Below are 16,517 nucleotides of genomic sequence, written 5' to 3' on the forward strand. Positions count from 1 at the left end.
TATTTTGGCTCATTTTTTACCTGTGTTTTTGTGCACATTCCAGAAACACATGCAAAATGCATGATATGCTTGCGGTGCCATTAATTGTCAATGGCACCCCAAAAGTGGCTAACAAATGTGCTGTTTGTCAAGATATGTATAAAAAGAAAATCAAAATGCGCATTAAAAAAAGTGTAAAATGACATGCTAAAAGAAGCGCCAAAATGTGCTGTACAAACTACACCAAATTGTGTGTTAAAATAACCTGTGCCAAAATGTGCACTAAAGGGCCAAAATGTGTATTTAAAAAAGTGCCAAAATGCACAATAATAAAACCAACGGCCAGATGCGCGTTGAAAAAAATATGTCATTTTAAAGAATGACAAAATGTGCATAAATAATGCCAAAATACACATTTAAAGAATGTGCCAAAATGAGTGTAAAAAAACTGAGTTAACCACTTCAATACCAGGCACTTAAACACCTTCCTACCCAGACCAATTTTGAGCTTTCAGCGCTGTCGCACTTTGAATGACAATTGCGCGGTCATGCTACACTGTACCCAAATGAAATTTTTATCATTTTTTTCCCACAAATAGAGCTTTCTTTTGGTGGTATTTGATCACCTCTACGGTTTTTATTTTTTGCTAAACAAATAAAAAAATACTGAAAATTTTGAAAAAAAAAATGTTTTTTTTTGTTTCAGTTTCAAAACTTTGCAAATAAGTAAGTTTTCTCCTTCACTGATGGGCACTGATGGGGTTACACTGATGGGCAATGATAAGGCGGCACTGATGGGCACCGATGAGGTGGCACCAATGAAGTGGAACTGATGAGGTGGCATTGATGGACACCGATATGTGGCACTGATAGGCGGCACTGATGGGTGGCACTGATGGGCGACACGGATGGGCACTGATAGGTGGCACAAATTGGCACGGATTGGCATGGATAAGTGGCACAGGTGGGCATGGGTTAAGCGGCACAGGTGGGCATGGGTAGGCGGCACAGGTGGGCATGGGTAGGCGGCACAGGTGGGCATGGGTAGGCACTGATAGGCGGCACAGATGGGAACTGATAGGCGGCATTGTATTATAATATATTGCACTAATGGATGCCAATCAGTGCCAATCAATAATGCATGCTAATCAGTGATGCCCATTGTGGGCACTGATTGGCATCCATTATGGGCACTGATTGGCATCCATTGTGGCACTGACTTGAATCCCTGGTGGTCTAGGGTGGCATACCTTGTCCTTGGCATCCCTGGTGGTCTGGTGGCATCCCTGGTGGTCCAGTGTGGGCATCCTCGGGGGGGCTGTGCTGATAATCGATCAGCACAGACCCCCCCTGTCAGAGGAGCAGCCGATTGGCTCTCCTCTACTCGCGTCTGACAGACGCGAGTGAGGAAAAGCTGATCACCGGCTTTTCCTATTTACACTGTGATCAGCCGTGATTGGACACGGCTGATCACGTGGTAAAGAGTCTCCGTCGGAGACTCTTTACCGAGATCGTAGTTGCCGGGTGTCAGACTGACACCCCGCAACAGCGATCGCCGCGATGCGCGCCCCCGGGGGCGCGCAGCGGCTCATAATCCTGATCACGTCATATGACCTCCAGTCAGGATTATGCAACCACTTTGCCGTCGTCTATTTGCTATAGGGCGGGCGGCAAGTGGTTAAAAAAAGCACCAGTACTTATTATTTTCATGTAATTTGACTTTGTTTCCACTTTTAAAACTCAGCCTGTCTGTAATCACACAGGTATCTCAGGAGATCACAAGCAGCCCCTCCCTTCTACTCAGATCTCAGGTGTTCTCAGAGGAAAAACTTCTCCTCTCTTCTCCTTCTGAGAAAAAAATGTTCTCCACTTCATAAAGAGAGTGCCAGAGAAGATTTTTTTTCTCTGAGTACTGCTGAGAACTGACATGAGATAAATTATCTCCGTTTGATAAATGTATACCTTTGTACGAAGTATTAAATACATTTCAGTTTGCTTGTTCAATACTTTTTCCCTGTGTCATTCCATTGTATTACATAAAACTTAATTTATGAACTTATTTGTTTTGGTTTCTTTGCATGTATAGATTGCATGGGTTGTTATGGACATGTGAACATTTCATATCAATAGCACCTCTAGAAATATATTTAACCAAAAAAATAAAAAAAATGTGACATGTTCAATACTTATTTTACCCACTGGGTGTGTATATACACACACACACACATATAGTTAGGTCCATATATATTTGGAATAATCAGATTTTTGGATGACCGTACGTCTGTTTTTTGTTGCATGCTAGTCTCATGTCAAAAGTGAAGAGGTTACTCACCACCATATGAAAACTCTCGTACAACAGAATAGAACTTCAGAAGTGACGTAATGTGTTGACTATTTTTGTATGTATCCTTTTATTTCTGAGCATGCATAGTCTTGCTCTTACCATTTTTTTCGTGCAAAAACTGTACCAATTAAAAGAAAATCAGACATTGAATTCACGTGCAACAAAAATTGTATAGTCTGCACAGCCAGCTTTTGTCTGATGAAAAACCAGAATCAGCTGTCGAAAGCACCATACTGACAATTCGGAATATCGTTCGTCTGACAAAATTTTACTTCCGATTTTCATATCATGTGTACGGGCCTTTAGTGTGGTATTTGCATTTGGAATTTATTGCTGTGAACCTACATCATGTGTTCAAAGGAGCTGTCCATGCAAGTGAACCAGGCCATTGAAAGGCTTCAAAAATGAAACATATCCATCAGAGATATAGCAGCAACGTTAGGAGCAGCCAAATCAACAGTTTCATACATTCTGAGGAAAGAAGAAAACACTGGTGAGCTTAGCAAAATAAAAAGGCCTGGATTTCCACAGAAGACAACAGTGGTGGATGATCACAGGATCTTCTCTATGGTAAAGAAAAACCCATTTACAACATGCAGACAAGTGAAGAACACTCTCCAGGAGGTGGGCATATCATTGTTAAAGTCTACAATCAAGATAAGACTTCATGAGGTTTCACCACAAGGTGCAAACCATTCATAAGCCTGAAGAATAGAAAAGCCAGATTCGATTTTGCCAAAAAATATCTAACAAAGCCAGACCAGTTCTGGAAAAGCATCCCTTGGATGAATGGAACTAAGATTATTCTGTACCAGAATGACGGGAAGAAAAAAGTGTGGAGAAATCTTGGAACAGCTCATGATCCAAAGCACACAATGTCATCTGTAAAACATGGTGGAGGCGGTGGGATTGCATCAGCATGCATGGCTTCCAGTGGCACTGAGTCATTGGTGTTTATTGATCTGACAGAAGACACAAGCAGCCAGATGAGTTCTGCAGTGTTTAGAGATATACTGTCAGCCCAGATTTGGCCAAATGCAGTAAATTTGATTGGACAGCGCTTCACAGTACAGATGGACAATGATTCAAAACACACTGCAAAAGCAACCCAGGAGCTTTTGAAGGACAAAAAGTGGAATATTCTGAAATGACCAAGTCAATCACCTGATCTCAACCCAATTGAGCATGCATTTCACTTGCTGAAGGCAAAACTAAAGGCATAAAGACCCACAAACAAAGAACAACTGAAGACAGCTGAAGTTAGAGCCTGGCACATCACCAGAAAGGAGGAAACCCTTTGGTAATGTCCATCCATGGGTTCCAGACTTCAGGCAGTAATTGCCAGTAAGGGATTCTCAACCAAATATTAAAAATGAACATTTTATTTATGATTATATTCATTTTTCCAATTACATTTGAGCCCCTGAAAATGGGGGGGGGGGGGGGTACTGTTGATCAAAATGGTCGCAGTTCCTAAAATTTAAATTAAATTAAAGCTAAAAGTCTGCACTTGAAATTAATTTGGATTATACATATATTACAATATATATATATATATTCCAATAACAATTTTTATTCAAAATTCCATGTTACATAGAACTGAGAACATGGAATTTAGAATAAAAAGAAGCAGAAACATAGGTGCTCCATCCCCTTTATTTGTTGAATTATACAGAGAGCAGTATGTAGGCATCTGTTGGATGTTGATCAGGGCTGGACTGGGACAGAAATTTGGCCCTGGACTTCATCCAGACCGGCCCACTTACATTTTGAGTGTCCCATCAGCACCCCCTTACATCAGAGTGTCCCATCAGCACTCCCTTACATCAGAGTGTCCCATCACCAGCCCCCCTTACATCAGAGTGTCCCATCACCAGCCCCCTTACAACAGAGTGTCCCATCACCAGCCCCCTTATAACAGAGTGTCCCATCAGCACCCCTTATATCAGAGTGTCCCATCAGCACTCCTTATATCAGAGTGTCCCATCACCAGCCCCCTTACAACAGAGTGTCCCATCAGCACCCCTTATATCAGAGTGTCCCATCAGTACCCCTTATATCAGATGGTCCCATCATCAGCCCCCTTACATCAGAGTGTCCCATCACCAGCCCCCTTACAACAGATTGTCCCATAACCAGCCCCCTTACATCAGAGTGTCCCATCAGCACCCCTTATATCAGAGTGTCCCATTACCAACCCCCTTACATCAGAGTGTCCCATCAGTACCCCTTATATCAGTTGGTCCCATCATCAGCCCCCTTACATCAGAGTGTCCCATCACCAGCCCCCTTACAACAGATTGTCCCATCACCAGCCCCCTTACATCAGAGTGTCCCATCAGCACCCCTTATATCAGAGTGTCCCATCAGCCCCCTTACATCAGAGTGTCCCATCAGCACCCCTTACATCAGAGTGTCCCATTACCAACCCCCTTACATCAGAGTGTCCCATCAGCCGCCCCCTTATATCAGAGTGTCCCATTACCAGCCCCCTTACATCAGAATGTCCCATTACCAGCCCCCTTACATCAGAATGTCCCATTACCAGCCCCCTTACATCAGAATGTCCCATCAGCAGCCCCTTACATCAGAATGTCCCATCAGCAGCCCCCTTACATCAGAGTGTTCCATCACCAGCCCCCTTACATCAGAGTGGCCCATCACCAGCCCCCTTACATCAGAGTGTCCCATCACCAGCCCCCTTACAACAGAGTGTCCCATCACCAGCCCCCTTACATCAGAGTGTGCCATCACCAGCCCCCTTACAGAGTGTCCCATCACCAGCCCCCTTACAACAGATTGTCCCATCACCAGCCCCCTTACATCAGAGTGTCCCATCAGCACCCCTTATATCAGAGTGTCCCATCAGCCCCCTTACATCAGAGTGTCCCATCAGCACCCCTTACATCAGAGTGTCCCATTACCAACCCCCTTACATCAGAGTGTCCCATCAGCCGCCCCCTTATATCAGAGTGTCCCATTACCAGCCCCCTTACATCAGAATGTCCCATTACCAGCCCCCTTACATCAGAATGTCCCATTACCAGCCCCCTTACATCAGAATGTCCCATCAGCAGCCCCTTACATCAGAATGTCCCATCAGCAGCCCCCTTACATCAGAGTGTTCCATCACCAGCCCCCTTACATCAGAGTGGCCCATCACCAGCCCCCTTACATCAGAGTGTCCCATCACCAGCCCCCTTACAACAGAGTGTCCCATCACCAGCCCCCTTACATCAGAGTGTGCCATCACCAGCCCCCTTACAGAGTGTCCCATCACCAGCCCCCTTACAACAGAGTGTCCCATCAGCACCCCTTATATCAGAGTGTCCCATCAGCACCCTCTTACATCAGAGTGTCCTATGAGCAGCCCCCTTACATCAGAGTGTCCCATTGGCAGCCCCCTTACATCAGAATGTCCCATCAGCACCCCCCTTACATCAGAGTGTTCCATCACCAGCCCCCTTACATCAGAGTGGCCCATCACCAGCCCCCTTACATCAGAGTGTCCCATCACCAGCCCCCTTACAACAGAGTGTCCCATCACCAGCCCCCTTACATCAGAGTGTCCCATCACCAGCCCCCTTACATCAGAGTGTGCCATCACCAGCCCCCTTACAGAGTGTCCCATCACCAGCCCCCTTACAACAGAGTGTCCCATCAGCACCCCTTATATCAGAGTGTCCCATCAGCCCCCTTACATCAGAGTGTCCCATCAGCCCCCTTACATCAGAGTGTCCCATCAGCACCCCTTACATCAGAGTGTTCCATTACCAGCCCCCTTACATCAGAATGTCCCATCAGCAGCCCCCTTACATCAGAATGTCCCATCAGCAGCCCCCTTACATCAGAATGTCCCATCAGCAGCCCCCTTACATCAGAATGTCCCATCAGCAGCCCCCTTACATCAGAGTGGCCCATCAGCACTCCCGGTAGTCCCGATGGCCAGTACATGCCTGATGTTGATGCACGGATACTAAACAATTGTAGCACATGCAGCGAAAAACACACATAATGAATCTGTAAAGAAGAAAGGTATAAAAACTGCATATTCCCTTTATCTGTATTTATTTTGTAAACATCTGCAGGCCTATTACCGGAAGCAAAAATTGTGGCTACGACTCCCTACATTTAATATGACCCAGCTTGTATTTTTCTACCATTATTTTGCAATGACGTGTTTTTAATTTAGACTGTCTTTGCAGTAGTGTAGTACTGTTAGGCCGCGTACACACGGGCGGACTGTTCGCCCAACTTTGTCCGCTGAACAGTGTTTCAGCGGACAGTCCGCTCGTGTGTGGGCTTCAGCGGACAGTTTCAGCGGACTGTTTGACGAACAAAGTCTTATGGAATTTCCGTAAAACTGTTCGCTGAAACTTGGTTTCAGCGGACAGTCCGCCCGTGTGTGGGCCAGTCCGCTGTACTTTCGAAATGAGCGGACTGTTCCCGCCCGGAGAAAAGTCTGCTCATTTCGAGCACGTCTTCAGGTAGGCGGGGCCCGCGAAGGAGACGTCGCGGGCTCCGCCGCCTGGTATGGACTTAAAGGGGAACTCCAACGCCGAAAAAAATCGGCGTGGGGGTCCCCCCAAAGTCCACAACAGACCCTTGTCCGAGCACGCTACCCGGCCGGCCAGGAAAGGGGGGCGAGTGAGCGCGCCCCCCCCTCCTGAGCCGTACCAGGCCGCGTGCCCTCAACATGGGGGGTGCCTTGGGGAAGGGGGCCGCGCGGCCCCCCCACCCCAAAGCACCTTGTCCCCATGTTGATGAGGACAAGGGCCTCTTCCCGACAACCCTGGCCGTTGGTTGTCGGGGTCTGCGGGCGGGGGGCTTATCGGAATCCGGGAGCCCCCTTTAATAAGGGGGCCCCCGGATACCGGCCCCCCACCCTATGTGAATGAGTATGGGGTACAATGTACCCCTACCCATTCACCTGTAAAATAAAAGTACCCAAAAAAAAACACAACACACGAGATAAAATATTTTATTGCACAGCTCCGGGGGTCTTCCGTCTTCGGGGGTCTTCTCGCCGGACTCCTCCGCTATCTTCTTGTAGCTCTTTTGCTAGCGGAGGAGTCCGGCTTTCTTCCTCCCCGCCGCCGGCCTCTTCTCCCGACTTCGGGGGTCTTGTCCCCCTCTTCGGTTCTTCTGCCGGGCCACCGCGCCTTCTTATAGCTCTTTTGCAGGCGGTGGCCCGGTCTTCTGTCGCCACTGTCGCCGTCGCCGTCGCCTTCCGTTCTTCTTCTTCTTCTTCTTCTTCTTCTTCTTCTTCTCCAGGAGATGTTGACACGTCGCTCTCTCCGGCCGGAATGCCAGAGCCGCGCTGCGCGGCCACTTATATAGTGACAATGGGGCGGTGTCACATGGTATATGTCACATGGGTTGGTCACATGGGTTGATGTCACATGGGGACTATGACATCGTAAGGGGGTGACATATACCATGTGACACCGCCCCATTGTCACTATATAAGTGGCCGCGCAGCGCGGCTCTGGCATTCCGGCCGGAGAGAGCGACGTGTCAACATCTCCTGGAGAAGAAGAAGAAGAAGAACGGAAGGCGACGGCGACGGCGACAGCGGCGACAGAAGACCGGGCCACCGCCTGTAAAAGAGCTATAAGAAGGCGCGGTGGCCCGGCAGAAGAACCGAAGAGGGGGACAAGACCCCCGAAGTCAGGAGAAGAGGCCGGCGGCGGGGAGGAAGAAAGCCGGACTCCTCCGCTTGCAAAAGAGTTACAAGAAGATAGCGGAGGAGTCCGGCGAGAAGACCCCCGAAGACGGAAGACCCCCGGAGCTGTGCAATAAAATATTTTATCTAGTGTGTTGTGTTTTTTTTTGGGTACTTTTATTTTACAGGTGAATGGGTAGGGGTACATTGTACCCCATACTCATTCACATAGGGTGGGGGGCCGGTATCCGGGGGCCCCCTTATTAAAGGGGGCTCCCGGATTCCGATAAACCCCCCGCCCGCAGACCCCGACAACCAACGGCCAGGGTTGTCGGGAAGAGGCCCTTGTCCTCATCAACATGGGGACAAGGTGCTTTGGGGTGGGGGGGCCGCGCGGCCCCCCCTTCCCCAAGGCACCCCCCATGTTGAGGGCACGCGGCCTGGTATGGCTCAGGAGGGGGGGCGCGCTCGCTCGTCCCCCTTTCCTGGCTGGCCGGGTAGCGTGCTCAGACAAGGGTCTGTTGTGGACTTTGGGGGAACCCCCACGCCGATTTTTTTCGGCGTTGGGGTTCCCCTTTAAGTCCATTCCAGGCGGCGGAGCCCGCGACGTCTCTGTCGCGGGCCCCGCCTACCTTGACACGCGCTCGAAATGAGCGGACTGTCCTCGTGTGTGGGCGAGTCCGTTCATTTCAAAAGTTGCGCGGACTTAGTACGACGAACTTAGTCCGCTCAAAAAGTGCTGTGTGTGGGCAAGTTCGTTCATTCAAAAGTTTGAGCGGACTGTTTGACGAACTTAGTTTCGGCAGACAGTCCGCCCGTGTGTACGCGGCCTTATTGTTATGAAGATAAAACTGAAATGTTTCTCACCCCATATATTAAGTGGTCATATAATTACATTAGAACATATTCATAGCTCAGTTTGATTTTTTCAAAAACCAACGTTAAATGTTCTTACCTTGGCTCATTTCAGATTTCTGGAAAAAAAAAATGTATACATAAATATATGAAGATATGTTTTAGAAGAACAATTTGTATAAAATCAAAACATACAATAAAGATACAAGTAGTGTACAAGTACATTGTATGCATATCAGTTGTTTTCAGCATCATATATCATATTGGAGTTTTGGTATGGCTGGTGCAGGATAAGGCACGTATAAAGAAAATGTTAGTTTATTGTTAGGGATTATTTTATGGTTATGTTAGATTAGTGTTAGTGTTAGGGAGTATAGTTTAGAGTTTATATTAGGTAAGTGTTAGGGTCAATGGTTAGGGAGCTTAGTTTAAAATATATGTTAGGTTAGCACAAGGGGCAAGGGGTTATGGAGCTTACTTTAAAGTGTTTCTAAAGCAAAAACTAGTATTTGATGTGGATAGGGTAGGGAAAGGTTGAAACCTCTATCCCGTTTCTATTGATCTGGGGGAAGTTTAGTGTTGGGAGTCTACTGTTAATAACACTTAAAGCTTTGTAACACTTAAGGAGCCTCAAGTATTTTTGACAATGAAAGTGCTCCCACCCAAAAAAATGCTGGCCACAATTGGCAAATCCGGTTTAAGGTGCTATTAAACTCTTAGGCCGCGTACACACGCGGGGACTGTTCGCCCAACTTTGTCCGCTGAACAGTGTTTCGGCGGACAGTCCGCTCGTGTGTGGGCTTTCAGCGGACAGTTTCAGCGAACAGTCCGCTGAACAAGGTTTTTCGGAATTTCCGAAAAACTGTCCGCTGAAACTTTGTTTCAGCGAACAGTCCCCTCGTGTGTAGGCTTGTTCGTCAAACTAAGTTCCGCGCATGCTCAGAAAGGATTTACACGCCGAAAGTTATAATGCAGTGTATAGGACGTCGTATTTTTCGTCCCGTCGTACGTGCCGTTCACGTCATCGCGCACGGTTTCAGCAAACTGTTCGTTCATCGTGTGTGGCCATGTCCGTCCATGCTAATTTTGAGCGGACTGTTTGCCGAAACTGTTTGACGGACAAAGTTGGGCGAACAGTCCCCGCGTGTGTACGCGGCCTTAGGCATAACTAATGGATCTGTTTACAAAAGTTCAGATTCCCCCAAGATCTGTTATATATTTGCCAACACATTCATTCACTCTCATGGTCATCATTCCCTGCACAAAATATGTTAGACACACAATGATGGAGCCAGGAGTATTAGGTACATTTCTGTTAATTAGGAATGGACCCTGCCTGCACTCAGAGTGTGCCGACATACACCTTTAGGTTTCATCACTGTGAATACCCTGCTTAAAGTGATTCCAAAAAAAAATATCAAATATGTAATGCCGCATACACATGATCGGATTTTCCAACAAATGCTGGATGTGAGCTTGTTGGCAGAAAGTCTGTCCGTGTGTATGCTCTATCGAACATTTGTTGTCGGACTTTCCGCCAACAAATGTTTGCTAGCATGTTCTCATATTTTCCGCCAACAAATGTGTGTTGTCAGATCGTGTGTACACAAGTCCGTCGGACAAAAGTCCAAAGTACAAACATGCATGCTCAGAATCAATGACGAGCCAGAGGCGCTCGGTCTTGTAAAATTAGCGTTCGTAATGGAGATGTCCCTTGACTATTGAACTTCCTTTTTATCAGCTTGCCATACATCTTGTACATCACTGCTTTCATAATTGTTGGCCAACATTTGTGTGACATGCTGTGTGTAAACGTTTTGCGGAGAGCAGCCCTAAACCTCTACTTATTAGGACCCCCGCTAGCACTCCTGGCCCCTCCCCTCTGCCGACTGCCCCCAATAGAAAGCCATTTGCAATAAGGGCTCCCGAGCAGTGCTCTGTGTACCCATTCACACACAGAGTGCCGCTTGGCCCCACTCCCTCCTCATTGGCTCAATGGCTGTGATTGACAGCAGCAGGAGCCAATTACTCCTGCTGCTGTGTGAGCCAATAAAGAGAGAGAGACCTAGGAGAGCCACAGCTTTCATGCATATTGCTGAATCGAGACAGGGCTCAGGTAAATATCAGGGGAGCTGAGGGGGGAGCTGCACCCAGAAGGTTTTTTATTTTGATGCATAAAGGTAAAAAACCTTGAGCATTTGGAACCACATTATGTGTCCCTTTCATAGTAGGTATGGATTCACATCTTCAAGCATCAACTTTTCCTAACATCTCTTGGCATGTGGTCCCATCTTAGAATCGGGATGTTACTGTTATAAGCCATCCTCTGCCATGCACTATGAGTGCAGACCCAAACAGTAAGCATAGAGCTATATAATGTCCACTATTTGTCACTGACTGCAGGTCCCACTTTAATAAATGTCTGAATGGTGAAGTATATCAAGGGTCACCAGCTCATCATATTTTACTATGCCTGGCTCCTTCTTGCCCCCCAGCCCAGCCCTCTAATCCTAGAAAAACTGTACAGTGGCATATTTGCTGATAGTTTGCTGCAAATCCAGCCAATATCCTTATTTGCATTTATCATCTCAGAACTTCCCATCTAATGTGCACTCAATTACAATACAAAATACAATCCACAAGCGCAGTTGTGTTATTTCAGGTAAAATATATAGCCACAGTACTTCAATAATGCTGAATAGGATACAAAACTTACTGGTTCATTAAGTGAGCTACTTGGAGACTTATTAATAAGTGTCCTATTAGTTTTGGTCCTAGTTCCATCTTCATCTTCAGTTGTCTTTAACAAAGCAAGCTTTTGATCTGCTCTTGAGATGGCAAACTCCTGAGAAGATGGATCTCCAGAGGTTAAGCCTTGTAGAATTTCAGCTGAAAAATGTTAAATCATAGTCACCTAGATTAAAAGTAGGCATTGCCAGAATAAAAATAACCATACTTTGATTTCCTGAGTAGTGAAAGTATCTCAGCCAATTATGTATTGTGTGAGCACTAAGCAAATTTTGTAATTGCAATATAGGTTTAAAGGTGAAACTAATGGTCCCCTGGCTCCATGCAAATCTCCTCAATTAGTAAGGTTAGAATGCAAAATATTCAGTGCACAGCAGTGACTGACCATAAAAGCAAGTTTTTAAAAAGAGCTGGTTACATAATCGGTTGGCAAAGTAATTTATTATACCACCTAACATAACAAAGTGACCAGTAAGGATTGATTTACTAAAGGCAAATAGGCTTCATAGGCAGGGAAGCTGCACTTTGCAAGACAATTTTACACAGAACTTAGTGATTGTGGTGACATTTTACTTTGCAACAAAATACCCAATCACATGCAAGGAAAATAAAGACAGCTATTTTTGCTTGCATATGATTGGATGGAAAAAGTCAGGGAGCTTTACCTCATTCACTAAGCTTTGTGGAAAATTCCCTTGCAAAGCAAACAGTCTATTTGCCTTTAGTAAATCAAGCCCATATTGCCACAACACTTTTTCCAGTACCTCAATTTAATTTGTCCAATATCTTACAAGCTTCTCTTTTTATTATCAGAAAAATGGTCTTCAACAAAGCAAGACCCAGGATACTACCGATGCTATATTCAGTAAGAAGCCTCTGGTCACCTTTGTTTTTGTTGCAGTTATCTTCCATTTGGATCATATTTTTTGTCAGATCCCGATACTACTACACCTTGCTGTAAAAACATCCTGAAAGCATAAAATGACTGCCTCACAATACAGCTGTTTTTGTCCTAATCAGATGGCAATCTTGTGCTTATGGCAAGCCTGGTAAACACGGGCCGAATATCGGCCGGTATCAGCCGTTTCTAGAAAAACCAGCCAACATTCAATCCAATGTGTAAGGCAGCCTGTCCACCAGAAGTTGGCTGAACATACAGCTTCTGTAGAATGGGCATGCCAGAAAAACATCTACCGATCAGCATCCTATCAGTGGTGTGTTCTATCGGGGGGGGGGGGGGGGCAGTCCCCCGTCAGAACACAGTAGCTCAGCGGGGAAATCGCTGTAGAACATTGCATAGTGCAGAGACCTCCACGGAAGGAAAAAAAACTCATGGTGTGTACTAGGCATACCCATAGATCAATGCAGACTAGAAAAAACTGTTCATGTTTATGGTCCTTCTGTCCAATTCTGCTGCTTAAAGGCTGGATGTATAGAGCATACATAACTGACTCTAAAGTCTCTGGCTAAACAAAGTGATCTACTGTAAAGTAACATCTCCAACCCCTTTCATACTACTCATTGAGTCTACAAACCTAAAAGCAATACAATTATTATTATACAGGATTTATACAGTGCCAACAGATTGTGCAGCACTTTACAACATGAGGGCATACAGTGCAGTTACAATACAATTCAATACAGGAGGAATTAGAGGGCCCTGCTCTTTACAGCTTACAATCTAGGAGGGAGGATCAAGTGATACAAAAGGTAAAAACCATGGGAGATGAGCTGATGGAGAAAATAAAAGTACAGTTGTTTGGTGGAGGCACGATAGGCTTCTCTGGTTTTCAGGGATCATCTAACAGCAAACTGTAGGAAATAACCGGACAGACTGGGGTAGGGCATTCCATAGGATGAGAGAGGCTCTGGCAAAGTCCCTGAGGCGAGCATGGGAGGAGGTGAAGAGGAAGCTAGAGAGAAGGAGGTCTGGGGAGGAACATAGAGAACAATTTGGTTGGTATTTCGAGACTAGGCTAGTGATATAGCTGGGAGCTGAGTTGTGGATGGCTTTGTAAGTTGTTGTTAGTATTTTGAATTTAATTTGTTGGGTGAGCAGAAGCCAATAGAGGAATTGGCAGAGAGGGGTAGCAGACACTGAGCGGTTGGTAAGATGGATGAGCCTGGCAGCAGCATTCATGATGGACTGAATGGGGATAGCCTATGTAAAGGTAAGCCAATGAGAAAGGAATTGCACTAGTTGAGGCGAGAGGTGACCAGGGAGGGAACTAGGAGCTTTGTGGTGTCATTGGTTAGAAAGAGGTGTATTTTGCAGATGTTGCGGAGTTTGAGACGGCAAGATTTGGACAGTGATTTTATGTGGGGCCTAAAGGATAGATCAGAGTCCAGGATTACACCTAGAACCTTGGCATGTGGGTATGGGCTGATAGTTGTGCCATTGATCTTGACCGAGAGATCAAGGGAAGGGGCATGTGGGGGAGGAAAAATTATGAGCTTGGTTTTGGATAGACTTTGAGTTTGAGGAAGTGATGTGACATCCAGACTGACATGTCTGTTAGTAAATTAGTGATACATGAGAAGACTGAAGGAGGGGGGGCGTGACCGGAAGTGCTCGGCGGTGGACGCTTTCTGAGGGAGCTCCGTGTATCCCGGAATCCATCCATCGCCATCCTCACTTAATCAGCACCGACTGGTGCCCGAATCTAAGGCCAACTACTCCCTGGAGGGCCCTGCAGCGACTGGTGGCTATATTTGAAGTACATACCCCTCCATTCGGCCGAATCCTCGGGATTTCAGCTGCATCGAGCGGTAGGGGACTATCATCCACCCTCCAACCCTTCTGATCTTCACCCCCTGTGCGCTCCGGTGGCTCGTTCGTGGCTGGGCCCGGCCTAGTGCGGCCTAGTAAGGCCTGTGGATCCCCGGTCTTTCCTACGGAGGACACCCGCGGAAGAACATCGCGCTCGGACCACTAACCAACGAAAATAGGGAGGGAGTCCCTCTGAATGCAGGATCCCCCCCCTGGACAGCAAACACCTTCCAAACCCCCACACTGCATCTATCATTAGTCCTGGCCCTGATCCAGGCCTCTGCTGACTGAGGTCAGCCATCTTGCTACACCCAAAGGCCTACTACTCCTCATTTCACACTCTGCTGGTGTGGGGGGGTAGCGGAGTCTCCTATAATCTTCTAGCCCTGTTTCCAGAGGGCGCATGCACGGCAGCTCCGAAGATGGCCACATAGACCTGGAGCCCCGTCCCGCCCTGGCGGTTCAGGACTGATAACGGCGCCCAGAGAACCAACGTTCACTCCACAATACGCTCGCTGAGTAGTAGACACATCAGGGATCTCCCCAATGTACTCCGGGGCTGTCAGGAGAAACCTCGAGCCGACTTTCGAGATGATCCATTCTTCCCAGACAGAGGCTAAAATGGCGGCCAGGCCTCACCGCTCGGACGCGGCTTACACAACCGGGGCACAGCTGGCAGCCTCTCCCTCTTCTGCCCTGCAACGACAGTCAAATACCGATCATCCTGACATGGCTTCTCCAGCCTCCACAGTGTCCCTTCTGGAACAATCATTCCCAGACATGGATTTCCCACCCTTGGGAGCCAACCTCCCTCAGCCCCAACATCTAACACAGCCTGGGGATCTGGGCCTACTGCAGCCGATCAATGTGACTGAACTCTTTGCTAAATTTGCAGAACTCCTGGACAGGGGTTTACAAAATACGGCTACCAAAATCACAAATGACATCAAAGCAGACCTCCAGAACATCGGATCTCGCATTGAATCTATTGAATCCAACCTGGATGCGACGATTTCCAGAACAAATCAGAACTCTGCTTGCTTACAAGTTTTACAAGAACAACTGGATACTGCCAATGCCAAAATAGATGACCTTGAAAATAGAAATAGGAGGTGCAACTTTAGAGTCAGGGGACTCCCTGAATCCTACAAGGACGTTCCTGAGACAATACAGGCCTTCATTAAAGATCTGCTCCCTGACACCCCACAACACCATCTAGAGCTTGATAGGGCTCACAGGGCCCTCAGACCCCCCAGGGATGATGGCCTACCTCGAGATATTGTAGTAAAGCCTCACCACTATACAGTGAAAGAAGCAGTCATGAAGAAATCCAGATCCCTGCCCAAGATCGTCTTTCGGGGACACCAATTACAAGTCTTTGCTGATATATCTCCCTCCACCATTCAAAAGAGACGCACCTTGAAACCGCTACTTCAAATTCTAATGAATAAGGACATTAAATATTGGTGGCTCTTTCCATTTCAACTGAAGATGTTATTCAATGGGAAACCCTACACCTTTAGTTCACTTCCAGAAGGGGAACAGCTTTTCCTACGACTTGGCCTCATCTCTCACGACCCAATCGCTATGCAACAGGAGCCCTCTCCTCACTCGGCTAAAAGGCAACTTCCATCCAGTCCTTCCAGTCCACTGAACTCGATGTGGAAACCTGCACGATACAAGAAATCGAAGGACAACGTCCCGCCTTGACTCACTATGAACTGCCTGCAGTACAAATTTTGGGACTTTGGGGGGATACTAGTCCCCTCTCGGAGACCTTGAGCAGGGAAATCGCCTAGAATATACCTCACCGTATAGGTGGGAACGGCACTCAAGGTCTCCCTCTGTGTTGGGGGGAACTGGCTAACCCCCTTTTTTTTTTTTTTTTTTTACTAATCTTATGTTGCCACACTCAAGTATTTTTCTTCTCCTGTTTTGTTTTTCTTTATCATCTCCTGGTCTTTGGGGAGATTCGAATGATTTCTAATGTTAACGTTGGTTCTGGGGCCTTTTTGACAGTTACATTTTGTTTAAATTCTTAGATGGTCCTTCCTGCTAGGGCGGTGCTCATGCACCCCATCCTGCCTAGTGAACTCGGTATTGACCCTTCACTGGTCAGGATTACTCTCTATCTCTATCCCCTTTGGGATTGAGAT

General features: G+C 46.9%; 1 protein-coding gene across 2 annotated transcripts in view; it reads right to left on the reverse strand.

The window, feature by feature from the left end:
* TTC12 (tetratricopeptide repeat domain 12) overlaps positions 1-16,517 on the reverse strand; it is a 348,845-nt gene that overhangs the window by 268,343 nt on the left and 63,985 nt on the right. Inside the window, exons 3-4 of one of the 2 annotated variants that reach the window (XM_077458133.1) lie at positions 11,560-11,732; positions 8,944-8,962 (exon numbers count right to left, since the gene is read on the reverse strand). In XM_077458133.1, coding sequence (XP_077314259.1) covers positions 8,944-8,962; positions 11,560-11,732 — 192 coding nt within the window. The remainder of the gene's footprint in view (positions 1-8,943; positions 8,963-11,559; positions 11,733-16,517) is intronic. The other variant, XM_077458134.1, reaches the window with a different exon arrangement.

Source organism: Lithobates pipiens, unplaced genomic scaffold (genome assembly GCF_037356315.1).
Source record: "Lithobates pipiens isolate NorthernLeopardFrog02 unplaced genomic scaffold, aLitPip1_a1.2 Scaffold_27, whole genome shotgun sequence".
Classification (NCBI taxonomy): domain Eukaryota; kingdom Metazoa; phylum Chordata; class Amphibia; order Anura; family Ranidae; genus Lithobates; species Lithobates pipiens.